This window comes from Macrobrachium rosenbergii, chromosome 25 (assembly GCF_040412425.1).
Source record: "Macrobrachium rosenbergii isolate ZJJX-2024 chromosome 25, ASM4041242v1, whole genome shotgun sequence".
NCBI classification, from domain to species: domain Eukaryota; kingdom Metazoa; phylum Arthropoda; class Malacostraca; order Decapoda; family Palaemonidae; genus Macrobrachium; species Macrobrachium rosenbergii.
The window spans coordinates 34,957,378-34,974,555 of record NC_089765.1 but is presented as its reverse complement, the minus strand read 5'-3'; the positions used below and the strand labels follow the sequence as shown (position 1 = coordinate 34,974,555).

Sequence of the window (17,178 nt, the reverse complement as noted above, 5' to 3'; positions counted from 1 at the left end):
AAAAGAAAACATAATATTTGAATAAAGATTAAAACTTTCCCAACCAATAAAAAAATATGTTAATTTTCAAAACCTTAAAATATTTTGCACAATGTTACCAAGTACAGGATTACATAAAAGTCAAGTATCAATTTTTTAGTGAACCATCTGCAAAAATGCAACATACTACAAAATTTCCACTCAGATTAGATATTCTTCCTATGGCATGATTTACTAGTAAACCCTTTAGACATACCACAAATTTAATTTTGTCAGCTTATATGTTCCCTTGAAGTCAGGGTCATTTGAAAAAAGAGAAAATGCTGTTAATATTAACAAAAACATTTTTACTACTTGCCCATTAACTCATCTACCATCATTTGTGGTACCTTTGAGACTACAAATATTTTATTTTTTTTACGATACCTTTTTATCATAATGTTGTTATTTGATCTTTTAGCTAAGAATACTTCATCCATTTCAACAGAGGTCATAAACAGGAGTTCTGATTACTGTCTAGCAACTAGGACAGGTTGATGAAAAATCTAATCTCCAGTCTCTAACACACACTGGTAATTTTCAAGGCTTATTCTAAGAAATATTAGCATCTTCAACACCAGGAAATATGTTAATTACTGTCATCACAGAACCTAACTTTCAAACTGGCAAAGTTACAAATTTTAAACAGAGCTTTCATAAGCCATAAATAAATACAATTGACACCAGATATTCACGGGGAATGCATACCACAACCACCTGCGAATAGCTAAAATCCACATATACTTGACAACCCTCTAAAAATGCTTATAACTGCCTATTTTGATAGTTCAAACAACAAAAAATACCTCTAAAAACACTTATACCCAAGTATTTTAATACTTTTATCACAAAAATGCATTTTGTCACAAAAATGATATGAAAATAAAGTTATTAGTGAATATTTCTCAAAGAAAAATACAGCGAATAGGCAAATTTTCCATGAATAATGTACAATACGTTCCACAGAAAAATCTGCGAATAGGTGAAGCCATGAATCTGGAATCGCGAATAGGCGGGGGTCCACTGTACTCTTAATTTCCTTACACCATGACAATTTAATTTACAGCATGAGTTTCCTAAGAGTGAGTCTTTTACTTGATAAAAAAAAAAAAAAGTCATCCTCTCAGGAGAACATCCAACCACTACAGGAGCTTCCTTACTCATTCCATCCCAGATAATATTCACAACCTCAGCAAAATTAACCGAGACCATTAGGCATGGAAGTGGTACAGTACTCTCAATACAATAAAAATTTACATGTATGGAATAAAAACCAGCAAATACTTTGAACACCAATACAGTGTACTATGCAGATCTTGTGTTTCACCCCCTCTCCTGATTCTTAGTTTGGAGATAATAACACTGGTCTTCAACCTTCCTCCCTAACTGGACAGTGATAAAGTTGGTAATAAATATCTGTAACCTTTATAGATCTATGGTGTCTTTGGAATCGGAACCTCTTGAATGCCAGTTACCAACAGTAGTTAGGTGATTTGAATTATATGCTGTCCTTTGGTCACCAGTTGGCCAAAAAGTTGGGTAAAATCTTGTTGATGTGAGGTTTTTAGCCTGCTCAGGTGACTCCTCACGTACTATGTAAATACTTGGGTTTTAATTTCCTTTATGACTGTCTTCATTCCTAAGCAAGCTCCACTTCTTTTCTTCCCTTTGTATTCAATATTGATAAGTGACATTATCCAGAAAATAAAACAAAATCAGAATTGCAAATAACACTGGACACAGTAATGAGGCTCTGTCAAATGGCATGATGCCCACTTGAGAAAACTATTCAAATTTATTTTGTCAAGTGAATGACTCAGCTCTTGGCTAGCTTGTGCTAAGCCAGGCATTACAGTTCAAATACTGTACGAGATCTGCATACTACCTGCACATATTTATTTTCTAGGAGTCAAATATAGCACTAAATAAAAAAATGCTTAAATGCATACTATGTTTACTTAGCTACAGTCTATCCACCTTTAAATTCACATTCGGTTAAAATTAAACAGTCAAAATATATTAATCCTTATTTGTTTACCATCAATGTTTCCAAATTGAAGTCATAAATCTCACCTTACCTCAATTTAAATAAAACACCACATACTGGAGCATTTTTAAATATGCAAAATTTTCTAAGTGATATGCATTTCTCCTAAATAATGCAGACTTCAGATATTTATGTTAGAAGTATCCTCTGCATAGCTAGTTCGGTAACTGAAGCTTCCCACTCACCTGACAAAATCTCCACTTTTTTTCTTCAGCTACAAGGCCAAATGCAAGGTGGTTAGAGGTGGGGTTATGATATAACTACATCAGGTTTGTATATTTAGGAAAAATGCAGATTACTTACAAAATTTGCCATCTGTTCCAATGAGAATATAAACCTCGCATTTATATTAGGAGACTTAACCATTTAGCAGGAAGATTTGTTACACTGGCCTGACAGACTTGTTCCAAAATTCAGGAACAAATGTGGTTTTGAATCTCTTCCACATCTAGTAAGTCTTTGTCTGATTGCAAGAGACTGGGGACAGCTGTCTGGTCATGTGCATATGCAGGGGAAGGCTGACCCCTGTAAACTCCTATACAGCTTGGTGACTGAAGTGAAAAGCTGAAATGGTCCTGTGCCAGTCTTGCACAAAGCTTAAAAGGCACAAAACACATGACCAGAGTTCCTAAGGAGAGGAGTCTAGGAAAACTATTGATCTCAGGAGGTGTTACCTGTAGAGACACTCCCCCAGTGTCTTCACCTTGAATAAAGAATCAAGGACCATGCTCCCCTTCTCAAATGGAGGGCACACACATGAAGAGAAGACCTGATATTTGCATGACTCTCCCACCCCTACCCCAAAAAGGTTCCCCCAAGATAAGGTGGGAGAACTGAACCTTTCCAAGGAGAAGAGAAAAGTTTCTCTACAAGAGACTTCTTCAGAAATTGGGAGTTAGGAAAGAGGCAAGAAGGACAAATGGAAAAGGAGGCCCCCAATGAAGCAGGAGAATTCCTCCTCCCATAGTCCTAGCATGGAAACCTAAAGAATCATTGCTATCTATGAGTGAGCCTCAACTGTGGTACAAGGTAGACCTGTGAGTTCTATGAGACAAACCAGAATGACAAAACCTCAAAGTCTCATCTGGTTCACTTATCAAAGAAAAAAGCTCATCAGGGTAAAGAGATATTGTTTAAATCTCAAGACCTTCCATAAACAAGTTTCATGATGAGGATTCTTGTCATGAGATAAGAGGAGACCACTATTCCTGAACATCAAAAGCCTTGCTAAGGGAAGGCAGAAGGCAAACACTTTTTCCTTGTTTTTCCAGAGGCCATGAGAGGCAGATACCAAGTAATAACATCTACATAACTTTGATCTGATACTGTACTGCAGGAGGAGCCACAGGGAATTCTCCTACAGGAAAGACAACAGCAACAGGATGGTCAGTGTTGTTCACTTCAAAAGCAGGAACAGCAACCTCAGCACTGGACCCCTTGGGCCTGGCCTAGTGGTCCAAAAATACAGAGAATGATGGGTTACCCGAGATACTGAGTGTCAGCCACGTAGAAATGAGGTCCTTAAAGCTCTCCATTGCCATTCCTGGAATAGCTAGCAGACAGAGGCAGGTGGTGACAGACCATAGGCACAAACTGGGGTGTCTCATGGAGCAGTAGCTGCATTCACATCTGAACCATCATTATCAGAAAGCATGTACTAGCCACCTTCTCCACATGCATACCCAACAGGGACCAAGCCTGAGGAAAACAAGCAGGGAGGAGCAGAAGGAAAGACAGGACAGTTAGGCAGACAGAAACAAAGAAGGTTCACTAGTGTCAAGGGTAGAGTTTCCCTAAGGATACTGGCAAGTGCCAAATTCCTTCAACTGCAAAGGAGACCAGCCAGCACACTCCTCATAAGGAGAATCAAGACTGGAGACCTGACCAAGCATCAGACCTGACCAAGCAAAAAGAGCAAAAGCATTGAGGATCCAAAGCCCAAGAGGGCATAAAGCAACCACATCTTCACTGTTCATTAAAATTTTTGTTCTTTTGAACATCTACAATTAATCATCAAAACTGTAATCAAAATCAAGCAAACTATTGTCAACATATAAATACTTATTAAAGAGGCTTCCATGGCAGTCAGATGCAGAGGGCAGCAATATGTTTACACAAGATGGCAGCAGGGAAAAAAGTTAGTTTCTAACAGGTACGTGGGTGGTACCCTGCTTCACACCCAACTACATGAAATTAACTATCTTTTTACCAAGCTTCAACTACTGTTTCCTGCTTGCACAAGGCATACCCCTAAATAAAAGGCAATGGTTTTACTCTCACAGGAACAAGTGGAAGTTCATTCAAGTATAAGGGTGGGGATCCACTTCGCACACATAATACACATCCTTAACTACTGTACATTGTTAACAAGCTTCAATGATCGAACCAGCAGTCTCCATAAAGTTCTTCTAATATAAATATACCAAGTTTGTATTTCTCTCCTAATATAAATAAATCAGGTTTGTATTCTTGGCAGAACAAATTGCCTAAGGCAAACATAACTACAAAAAACCAAATTACTAAGTAAAATCCTATAATACAAAACTACTTCAAACACTACAATAAATATTGTAACATCTACAACATACCTACATACTCATCAACTCATGTACGCATTCTCTGACATTCATTCCAACTCTGAAACAAAACAAAAACAACAGATAAGACTTATAGTACGCTATCTCTGTGCATTAAAACATGCAAATAACCCTGAAAACATAAATGTGTTATGGGTTTCACTTTGAGTAGCTTTATTCTAAGAAATAAAAGAGGTGCTCCTTAAAATAATACAAAAAATGAGTATAGCATGCTAAAAGGGAGGGACATGCTGTGACTGCTACTCAAACAGAGACCTAAAGTGCTGTGCATCAGCAAATTATTCCGGTGACATAAAAGGATAACCATTCACAACCAGCGAGTGATCCTGAAACGAATCAGTCTTACCAGATAGTTGATGGTCATCGTACCCTCTCCTGGTTGGAGCACCCCTTCTTTCAACAGGGTTTTTAAGGTTAAGCCTCGACCAGTACTTCTCCCATGCGTTACAGCCTCAATTTCTTCTTCCTCTTCCTCCTCTTCCACATCATCATCTTCCTCCTCTACCTCCTCTTCTTCTTCGTCATCTTCAATCTCTTCCACTTCATCATCTATCTGGATTTCTTCTGGAGGAGCAGCAGATGTCTCACCTGACATCTTTTAAATCTACAATTCAATTTTGAATGAAATGTCACGTTCTGAAAATTTTTAAGTAACAATTGCCAAAATACTGCCATTGGTAAAATAAAGTGATTATTTCATTACAATCTGGATGTATGGTCGATATACATGACCAATGGGAACAATAAATACAAAAGAAAATAAATTGTTTAGTGTTCAAGTTGATAAACATATGACTAACCTTCAGCTACTCAAAATGAAACTGAAGATTCAGTAATAATATTTGATTTACAAAATTTCACAGAAATTTTGTGACAGCATGAGAGAGAGAGAGAGAGAGGGAATTTCTGTGATAATATTTGATTTACAAAATTTAACAGAAATTTTGTGACAGAATGAGAGAGAGAGAGAGAGAGAGAGAGAGAGAGAGAGAGAGAGAGAGAGAGAGAGAGAGAGAGAGAGAGAGAGAGAGACTTGACTGATTTTATGAAATTTAGGCTGTCAAATCAGGCACTGGGGCACTTGCAGCCATTCAGCACTTAAGACAGTGAAAAGATGGAATTGCAGTGGTTGGAGAGCAAGATAAAGAGATCTGTAATGTACAGAAGTTGCTCATAAACAATGACAAATGCAATAAAAAAAAAGTCCTTAAAATAAAGATCCATTAATATTGAACCTCTTATTTTTTTACCAGAGTACTTGAGAATGCACAAATGAATGAATGTACAAAATTTGGACCACATGGCCCAGCACTGGGGTCAGGGGAGCCATTCAACACTGTCACAGTAATATATATATGGATTTTAATTTAAGAACAAATGAAAGACATGCATTAGTTTTGAAGATATAGATTTAAGAGGTACAACTAAGTTATTGGAGTTCTTAAGATTTCACTAGAGTAACATGACATTTTTGACAAGATTTACATATGCCAAATCTTGCAGTGAGCAAGTCCAAGATAAACACCAAATTACACAGGGAACTCCCCCACTGGTTAGGTAGACATCCAGGATCCACAATGCACATGACAAGCACATTACTGTATTACTGTGGTGCCTAGATTTGCCACAGGAAGAGAAATTTGCATAATAAAAGAAAAATTTGTTGAAAACTTTAACACAAATCCCACCAGTGTACATATACCCATGTAGCTACTAAGGAGCACAGGCTTCTTGTCATGTAGCTATGTCTAACCAGGGTACTTAGGCAAGTAAATTACAGTGTGAGTAAAATCAGGAAAACAGGAGTCCCTGAGGATAAAAAAAGGGTCATGAAGTGGGACTGGGTCTTCATTAATATGGCCATAATTTGCAACTTATCATAGGATTATGTCACTGCTTCACCACTGTCCATTTATTTGCAGGACTCAATAAAACTATTAGATAAAACTTACCACTTTCATAAATCATGGGTACTATTAAACATGAATGCTATGCTCATGAAATGAAGGAACATTTGTGGATATGAGTGATGAGATAGCTGGGGGGCAATGCCCTTATTAGTTGCAATTATAATCTGGCCTATTTCTACAACGGAACCAACTGACTGAGCACCTAAAGATGTGTGTGTCAAGTCCATCAAATAAAACCTTATAAATGTGCTAGGCAACTAAAACAAAGCAGAGTTTAATGAAACCTTTGGGGATGCAACCAATTCTCACACAAGTTACAGATTAATTTGGGACAACATACTTGACTCCTACACACGCTGCACATTAAAAATGGGGGCTCCTCTCTGGGATTACCATAAACATCTGGCACTCTTTAACTGAAGCATTGTTGCAATGCCTCTGAGCCATAATCAAATACTTAATAGTAACAACATTATTATCATAAATCCAGGTTTTAAATTTGGCCTCCACTAACAATACTCAAAAATACATCATCATCAATAACAAATTAATAAGCCTAAGCTGAATAGTCAAAATAATGGTTAAATTTGACAATCATCAAAACATAAAAGACTTAGAAACTTTTAATACCATTGTGCAAGCAAAATCACAAAAAGATACGCAAGGGAAAAAAAGATATTCAAGGGAAAATACCCTCTGAAAAAAAGCATAGATATCGTGTAAAAATTAATATCCCACGCCAAAGCTGAATAAATCCTATCTAAATAAGACAGCACAGACAACAGTTCAAACCAAGCTGAAGTACTTACATGCAGCCAGAGAACCAGCACTTGCAACAAACCAGCTTGCTGCTATTCTTACAATGAAATAAGGTTAATACAAATGGAAAAGTCCTTAATTTTAAATGCACAACCCATCACCCAAAGAGAAAAAGGAATAATGCAAGCAAAAAATGAGAAAATTTTTCATAAAAATGAGGTATATTCATTAACTCACCAGGTATGATGTGGATCCTGAATGTGTACCTAACTAACGGGGGAGTGTTATTCAGTATTTTGTGGCATGTGTCTAGGAGCTTCTGACTGCACGATTTGGCAAATGTAAACTGAAGGGATCTGTGTTAATAGGAATAAGTTTAATACTTCAGAAAAACTATGGAACTTGTAATAAGCAAACCTAAGCTCTGACCTAGCCTTACCCATCTAAAAGAAAGATGACTTATTCAGTTTCAGCCACTTTAGAAGATTAGATCAGGTCTACCAAAAGCAAGTAAAGCAGCCCTCATAAAGGGAATTCCGTATTTCACTTAATGTGCTACATATTTTTCTTGATCACCACCACTGAACTAATACATGTTTTTTATTAGTTTTAATCCATTTCCTTTGAAGAATGAACCAGTGATAATAGGTATTATCAATGGTGGAGTGATAGCAATCATCAGCTTCACAAGAATCATCAGCTTAGCTACTAAGCCACATTATTATCAGCTGATAGTTAGAAAACTACGTGAAGAGGTGCTTTTGGGATTTCTCTTTTATGAGCAATGATGGACAAGGACCTTGGCCAGAGAATGACACTCAAACAAGAGCTTTCCTAACTAAAACTTTCATAAAGCTACAAGCAACCAATAGCAAACACTCACTACACACTTAGTGTCCTCAATTATCTGAGTAAAAAAAATCCACATAAAAAAATTCCTGGAAGTATCCAAGATCATGATATTCACATCAATAAAGGGGTTACTGATCTTTAGTAACACTTATAAACAGCTTTGACAAGCAGTGAGCTAGTAGCTATACTAATCATTACAGAGATAAAATGTAATGAACTGTACAACAATTCTCAACATGGTTGAACCCAATTCTAGCCACTGCTGAACAGAGGCCTGGGATCCACTCACTAACTGTCAAGCATGAACATGAATCTACAGAAAATTTAACTGTCATTCAAAAATTGAAAGTGTAACAAGCCCAGTTTTGACAAGCAGATGAGTAGCCAGCCCAGAATCCACTGAAGAGTAGTCACAGAAATTCTGTGGCTCCAAAATTTCCCAGTCCTCAAACCATCCTTCATCCTGGTCCAATTATTATTGTGGCACAAGCTAACTCTACCTGTATAAGCCTGTGACTGAACATTAGTGAAAAAAGATTTCGGGAAAATAGCACATATGCTGCTTCAAGAGGGTTGAAACATTAAAGTTCATTGCTAATCAATGAACACAGAAAAGAGCACCTAGCCTTACCTCACAAATATACCACTACCTATCTCATGATTAACTGCTTCCATAAATTAGAAACATTTTTGAACCATCACCATAACAGTCTGAAGGACCTTAGAGGGGCTAAAGGTCACTCTTCCATTTCCAATGTTCTTTTCATAGCCAATGGGGAAAGCCTATCCTAGTTAGCTCTAAGGCCCAAGCATATTATCATTATTATATTATTCAGAATATTACCAATATTCATATGGAACAAGCCCACAGAGGCCATCGACTTGAAATTCAAGCTTCCAAAGAATATGGTGCTCATTAGGAAGTAAGAGAGGGTAAAGGGAAATACAGAGTGAAGAGATCTCACTTACTATGAAGAAAAAATAAATTAATAAATAGATAAGAATGTATTAAAATGCAAGGAGAATAGCATTAGGGTAGTAGTGCATTGCATCTTCTCTTGAACTTTTGAAGTTACAATTGCACAACATCCTCAGGGAGACTGTTCCACATTCCAACAGTGTGAGGAATGAAGGACCTCTGGAACTGAGAAGTTCGACAGCAAGGCATATTTACTGCATGTTGGTGCTGCTGTTCAGCGAATCTGGTTGCTCTTGGCAGGAAAAGGGGATCAGGGATCAATTGTGAATATGAAAGATTTCTATTAAAATACAGCTTACGAAAAGTGACAAACAAGAGACTGTCTGTCGATGGTCCAATAATAACTGCTCATATTAGGAAACAGAAACCTACCACCACACACAACGCTATCTGAAAGAGATAAATCTCTGGAGGAACAGTATTCTAGTAAAGGAAGCACAAATGACCTAAAACAGGTTGCACTGATTTTATCACTGTTATAAATATATGAGGCATTATGAACAATACCTAACCTTAACTTTCGTGCAGCATCAGTTGAAACTTTTGTTGGATGTTTCTCAAAAGTATGATGTGAGTCAAAAGTTACACCTAGAATAGGTAGTTAAAGCTTCAGACTCATTCAGCAAAGTCCCATCCACCTGAAGGGGAGGATGGGGTGGAAATCTGTCTGAGGTTTGCTAATCAATAGTGTTTTTGTTTTACTGGAGTTCAGCCTCATACCCCACCAACCAACTACACCATTCGCTGATCCGGTCCATGTCTCGATTGAGACTGAGGGTGGCTTCATTTCTCATAAGTGGAGACTTTATTACACCTGAAAGTGTTGCATCACTGGCATACTGAACAATCAAACTGAACCTCAAAACTTATAAGTTAAGGGTTCAACTAAACCAGTGTTGTTACATTGCAGTTTCTTAAAAGTAAACTGCATTTTTCCTTACTATACAAACCTGAAGTTTTATATATGAGTATTCTCCATGGTAAGACTGGTTCAGTTGCTGAAACTTGGTAACAATGCAGATGCAAGAGGAAGACAGTGTGCGAGTACCATCACCCACCTGGGTGTTATACCCTATATTTTCCTTCACTTACAAAAAGACTTCAGTTTTATATATATATATAACATCTTGGAAAAATAGAAAATTCTAGGTAATTTGTAGTTTTCCTAAGTATATAAGCCTGAGACTTTTATACTGGAGCATTCCTGGTGTAAGCTACCTCAAAACACTGGGGAAAGAACTAACCCTAAGACTTGCACACAGCTCACAGACTAAGAAGATCCAGACAATAGGTTGTTCTGTCTCAACCAGGTTTACTGTTAGGCTTCCAGAGAAGCATAGGATGAAGAGCCTACCCCACTACCTAAATGTGGTGGTCAGTTAACCAACACAAGCAGGAGGCAGAGCTAACCCTACTGTTTGAATGGTCAGACAGCATGTCATGCTGGCTTGACAAAGTCAATTCCAAGAAACATGAGAGGAAAAGCCAGGGCAATCCTCATTTCCAGGTAAGCCAAACAACAAAACTGGTTATGCTAACACCAAGGACATAAAGATGCCAAACACAACTGATGTCCTTCACACCTTTCATTGATCACTGTCCATGTTATAAACCATGCTTAACAAAAAGCAAAATACAAAACACAAACACCATACATACAATAAAAAAGAAAAAATAAGTTTCAATAAAATTGCTGGTCCAAGCACAGCAAGACGTATTACAAAGTTTCAACAACTGATACCATTTCACAATATGGAATATTCCTACATATATGGTAACGGTTTGTATTTCAAACATACAGACAGTCATATAGGCCTATTTGGTGACAAACTAAATCAAAGTATCCTAGTATTAATGTTGCTTGACTTGCCAATAAACAAGTGCACTCTACAGCTTATTTGGTACTGTCCATCTGCACAAACTAACTAATTACCATTCTACTGGCTGATGGCTTCCCAGTGGAGATGTTCAGGCTAATATCTATACGATCCATAATTGGCTGGAAGAACATCATCTTATCTACTTAATTAGGCCAATTCTTTCAATGAAATCTATTACATACAATTAGTTCACTACATATCGGCCTGGGGCTGAAAAGACTAGCTTTGGTTAAACTTTAGCAAATGCCTAGAAAGGACAAAACCTAATCTACAGACCAAGTTGGTCTTTCAACAAATTAAGCTGAAAATGAATTTTGCTTTACAACTTATGTACTATACCCTCTAATTAGTATTCTGGAAAATTCTGACCCATGTGTTCTAAACTGAAGGGTTCATTGCAGAAGAAAGTACTCTGGTTTCTTATTGGGGGGCCGCATGTTAACTGCCTTATTAGACCTATACAGTATATATATCAGGGACTACACAAACAATAAAATAAGAGGTTTGCCCTAACAGCAGCCTAACCTAATAATCAAAAAGGCATGGAACATATAATAGGCAGTTGGAAAAATTATATGATTCATGTAGGTACAGCCTATAACAAGATGTTGCCTTTAGGTAACATAGTATTCTTGACACTTGATTTGCTAATCTATGGTAAAACCAAAGGCTATTACCATGGCCCAGTTCCCGCAAGTCAACGGGCAAAATATTTATAGCCCTTTATTTTTACTTTGGATTATGTTTGCATTTATGATATTTACTGGGTACCATTTTTTTTTTTTTTGTGTTTTACACTCATCCCCAAATGGCTAGTACTAAACTGGGTACTTATTTTGTATGTAAACTGGTAGCTATCAAACCTATAGGGGGCACAGCAGTGGGCTAGTCTTCAGTTTTGCCCTGTTTACAAATGTACTCAATTGCCTTAGGCCTAGCCTATATTATATTGCTTGTCTGCGTAAGTTAGCTTAGCCTTTTGCCATTCCGTTGGTTTGTCGATTTCTAAAGGAGATGTTAGGCTAAAAATAAACCACACGAACCTTAGCCTAATTGCTTGGAAGAATAACAGCATTAGGCCTAGGTCTACTAACCACCTTGGCTAACAGGTGGGTGATTATCCAATCCATAAATGAAACTAATTAGCATACATGCCCTTTTGTATTAATTTATGTTCCTTACATAATGCACTGTATTTTTTGTCAATAAACTAACTACAAGTAAATAGGCTAATTAAGCATACGTAGGCCTACGGCTAAGATGAGAAATATTGGTTAGACTAAAGCCAAAGCCTAGAAGAAGCCTAACATACCCTCTACATATTATTATACGTCGTCATCCACCTGTAACTCACTATTACCTTATATATATATATTAAAACTGCAAATACACGTAACACAAACTTCACATAAACACGAAGCACACAGTAGGTGACATGAAGGAAGCCGACACCGTAAAAGCTTTGTTTACATGCTAACATAGATATGTTATGCATATTAGAAAACATTTCACTCTTTCATAGACATCATTACTATTGGTTAATAGAGTGTTTCACAGAGATTATTATTATTTTATATATTATTATTTTATATATTATTATTATTATATACGGTGTATGTATATATATATATATATATATATATATATATATATATATATATATATATTCTGTCTTATACAGTATCTTTTCTATTTTCCTTATAATTCGCTTTTCAGGCTCAGCGATGTTGGTCAGCAACTGGCCAATATTCGTATTGGAAAAGGATAATGCGTGGAATGCGGGAGACGACGAAGGATTCCACGGATTTCTGATTGAATATTTCAATAAAAGACTTCCCGCATTCCGCACACTATCCTTTTCCAGTATGAATATTGGCCAGTTGCTGACCAACATCGCTGAGCCTGAAAGGCGAATAATAAGGAAAATAGAAAAGGTTATGTATAAGATAAATTCGCATAATACAGCCATCCTTTTTAATAAGACCTGTGAGAGGGCCTATTTCCTTCGTATTATTATTATTATTATTATTATTATTATCCCAAACGCAAGCATATTAATTGTATACCTGAACATTTTAAGTTTAGTGGATAATTAGTCCATACACGATGTAACTGGCCCCATGATTTGTTGGGTTGTTGTTGTTTGTGTTAACTACTGTTCGCTTTACACTTGAAAGCTGTTTCCATGTTTATGACGCCTGAGTTAGTTTACATTGTTTATTTGCATTTTTACCACTCTCCATTCTGTTTAAGTAACATTCTGTCATTCCTTTGAAGATGTGTAATTACAAAATGCAGGACAGCGCTTGGGAAACATTCCTATGCGTCACCGTAATTCTGGTATTAGATATATAATATATATATTTATATATATATATATATATATATATATATATATATATATATATATATATATATATATATATATATATATAGTTTTGTTACTTATGTACGCATGTATTAAGCCACAAATATCAGTTTATATCATTCACTTGTTTGTGGTAATAACTTACACCCCACGGCAATTGTACCTGATAAGTGCATCTGCCCTGACCAGAATTCAAACGTGCCGTTTAGATTCACTCGACTTATCCATTCGGCCAACTCTCTAAAACGAATTTCCCATTGTGGAAATAATTTGCGCGTGTATGTGTGTGTATATAAATATAAATATAAATATATAATACACACACACTCATATATATATATATATATATATATATATATATATATATATATATATATATATATATATATATATATATATATATATATATATATATATATATATATATATATAATATTTACCTAAGTTTCCTGCAGTATTACACACCAAAGAAGGAAATAGTTATTTGTTAATTAAGTGCTGAACAGTAAAATTAAGAGGGTGAGTTTGTGGAGAATGATGCCAAAGAGAGAGCAAAATTTCAGAGCAATGCCCATTTTCAAATAAAGCTATGTCAAGCACTCCTCTGACGTTTTCCCTTAAATGCTGACTCCTCGCCTGTTGCATCTAAATTCCAATACATCTCCAGGGTTCTCAAAACCTTAGAACAGGGAGTTGACTTTATTCTTGAATCCCCTCTCTCTCTTTCAAATTTTAGAGAACTACACACTTCAGCAGTGGCTTATTGATCATCAAAAGATTTGCAACTTAAGCCGTTTCTAGTTCCCTATGTCGGATATTTTTCATCAATGAATAACTTCGGTATACAAAAATCAAGAGTAATAATTATATCTAGCTCTAATACTTCCTTTCCATTATTAAACATCATCAATTTAGTCCTGGAATCACTTTAGTAGTCACATATATGAAATATTAGCACAATAAAACTCCACTGATCAAATAAATAGACAAAGCAAAGAGTAAGGATAACCGTGGCAAAAAAATATGTTCTTCATTGAGTAACTAATAATAAAAGAAAGGGTACAACTATAACTGACACAATAAAATGAAAAATAAAGAGAAATTAAATATCAAAATGATTCAAAATACAATAGTCAATAAGGTAAACGTGAATAGTAGAATATAAACTAATAGTTTATTAAATTCATTGATATTTGAAGTCACAAGTGTAGGGAAAATACCTAAGCAATGATTTCTGTTCAAAATATGCTATTAAGACGTGGCACTTAATCAATAAATGCTTTGGTTGAGCAACAAAATGCCTCTCGAACTTGTGTTCCTCAATACTCAGAGTAACATTCTTAACTTTACATTAAAATTTATAAATGAATTAATCTAGTCTCATGATATTCCAGATACTGCTAGAAAAATAATAAACCTTTTCTGTGGTACCCCGACATAATGTAACAATAATCAGATATTTGCCTTCTTTAGGTTTATACTAGCATTATACAGGTAATGAACTGAACATTTTGGCGGCATCAATGAAGGTGCAAATAACTGGTTTCATTGTAACACACTGTGAACCACTTTACTTTCCCTCCTAACCAGAAACCCCTTCAAGAGACTTTCCAAAATCACCTCAAGCTCCCTTAGTGTGCAATAACCGCAAATAAACCTAAAGGCAAAGAAACGCTTTGTTACCATTACGGCTATAGTTCCAAAGTTCACGAGATTATGTGAATGACGTCTTAGTAGGAATGACTAAGGTGGGGTGTTCATTCTCCGTTATTCTAACTGACACTGACTGTGTAAAAAATCTTAGGAAGTAGACGCATGGGTCTGGCTCTCCGTCGCTTCAAATAAAAAAAAAAATAGAATTTCTATATGAAATACAAAATATAAAGGTTACCTAGGGCAAATAACATACACATTTATATATATACACATATATATATATATATATATATATATATATATATATATATATATATATATTTTTACGTGTATGAAGCAGCTAATGTTGTGGAAGTTGTTCTGTACAGGGTTTCATCCAAGATTCAGCAGTTGAAAATATGGATGTGGCAGCGACCGTTGTTATTCGTGGAGCCACTTCTGTGTAGAGGAAACAGTTTCATATGCATATATATATATATATATATATATATATATATATATATATATATATATATATATATATATATATACATATATAATATATATATATATATATATATATATATATATATATATATATATATATATATATATATATATATATATATATATATATATATATATATATATATATATATATATATTATATAATCAAACCGTTTCCTCTACACAGAAGTGGCTCCACATATAACTCAATGGTCGCTGCTACATCCATACATTAACTGCTGAATCTTGGATGAAATCTCTGTACAGTACAACTTCCACAACACTAGCTGCTTCAGTAGCGCATCAAACCCCCTACACACAATGCACCATTCACCCGACACAAGCACCCGTTCTCGGGCTTCCTGGATAACAGGGCACCTAATTTAGTATCTAAGAATGGAGTGATGGCAAAAGTCAGAAAGGACAGTGGATGGACATTAAGAGTTGTATAAGAAAAATGAGTCTTGAATGTAGTGTGGAATGCTGATATTTGCAGACATTTCTGATTGCGGATAGTGCAGAGAAACTGCAGGAACTGGTGAAAAAGTGTGAAAGTGTTGGCACGAGGAGAAAGCTGAGATGAAGATGAAATAACGAATTTTGATGCAGATGGTGGAAGAATAGACATGGTTAATTTGCATAGGTATTTGGGAGTATATATAATGGATGACAGTAGGATGAGAAAGAGGTGAATAAAATATTAGCTGAAGATAGTAGGGTGAGTGCAAAAGGTTATGGAGAGATTTGGCGCTGTCTAAGGAAGTCAATGCTGGAATGTCCGAATTGATTGGTATAGCCAACTCTCCTTTATGGAAATGGAGTGTGGAGTTTACATGCTAAAAAAAAAAAGGTTGGGGCTGTTGAAAGGAATTGTTTATGTAGTATTTATAGTTCGAGAAGAACTGAAAGGGTGAGGAATGTGGAAATATATAGAGGAACTAGTAAAAAGGACAAAAGTCTAGATTGAAGATGGTGTGATAATATGGCAAGAATGGAGGACAACAGAGTAAAATCTAGAAAGTTCTGGATAGATGGTGTGAAGAAGGTACTGGAAAGAAGGGTCTTAATATCCAGGAAGAGTGAGAGTGCTGGCAAGATAGAGGCATTGCAGCATTAGCCGCATGCATGAGTGTGTGTGTGTGTGTGTGTGTGTGTGTGTGTGTGTGTGAGACCTTTCCTACTGAGTAATTTACTAAGCAGCTATTGTTGTGGAAGTTTTCTGCACTGAGGGTTCAATCACGATTCAGCAGTTTAAGCTTGAACGGAGTAGTGACAATTGTCTCGTGAACACAATATATATATATATATATATATATATATATATATATATATATATATATATATATATATATATATATATATATATATATATATATATATATATAAATGTGTGTGTGTGTGTATGTATGCGTGCGTGTGTGCGTGTGCATGCAATTTCATGTGATGTGAGAATTGAGAGCTGTGTTTATGCTAGTGTTAGCAGTGTATGTTTTGAAGCAATCTTTCTAAAAGATGAAACAGTGGTTTTTGTTTTAGACGTATAAATCCAAGAAACAGTTTCAATAAAACATAGAGAGAGAGAGAGAGAGAGAGAGAGAGAGAGAGAGAGAGAGAGAGAGAGAGAGA

General features: G+C 35.8%; 1 protein-coding gene across 11 annotated transcripts in view; it reads right to left on the bottom strand.

Moving 5' to 3' along the window:
• LOC136852551 (MPN domain-containing protein CG4751-like) overlaps positions 1-17,178 on the bottom strand; it is a 136,679-nt gene that overhangs the window by 33,212 nt on the left and 86,289 nt on the right. The window contains exons 1-2 of one of the 11 annotated variants that reach the window (XM_067127301.1): positions 12,403-12,530; positions 5,009-5,266 (exon numbers count right to left, since the gene is read on the bottom strand). In XM_067127301.1, the coding sequence (XP_066983402.1) occupies positions 5,009-5,257 (249 nt within the window). In that variant the 5' untranslated portion in view covers positions 5,258-5,266; positions 12,403-12,530. Of the gene's footprint in view, positions 1-4,653; positions 4,703-5,008; positions 5,299-7,568; positions 7,688-12,402; positions 12,559-17,178 lie in introns of those variants that run through there. The other 10 variants (XM_067127308.1, XM_067127305.1, XM_067127311.1 and 7 more) reach the window with 10 other exon arrangements.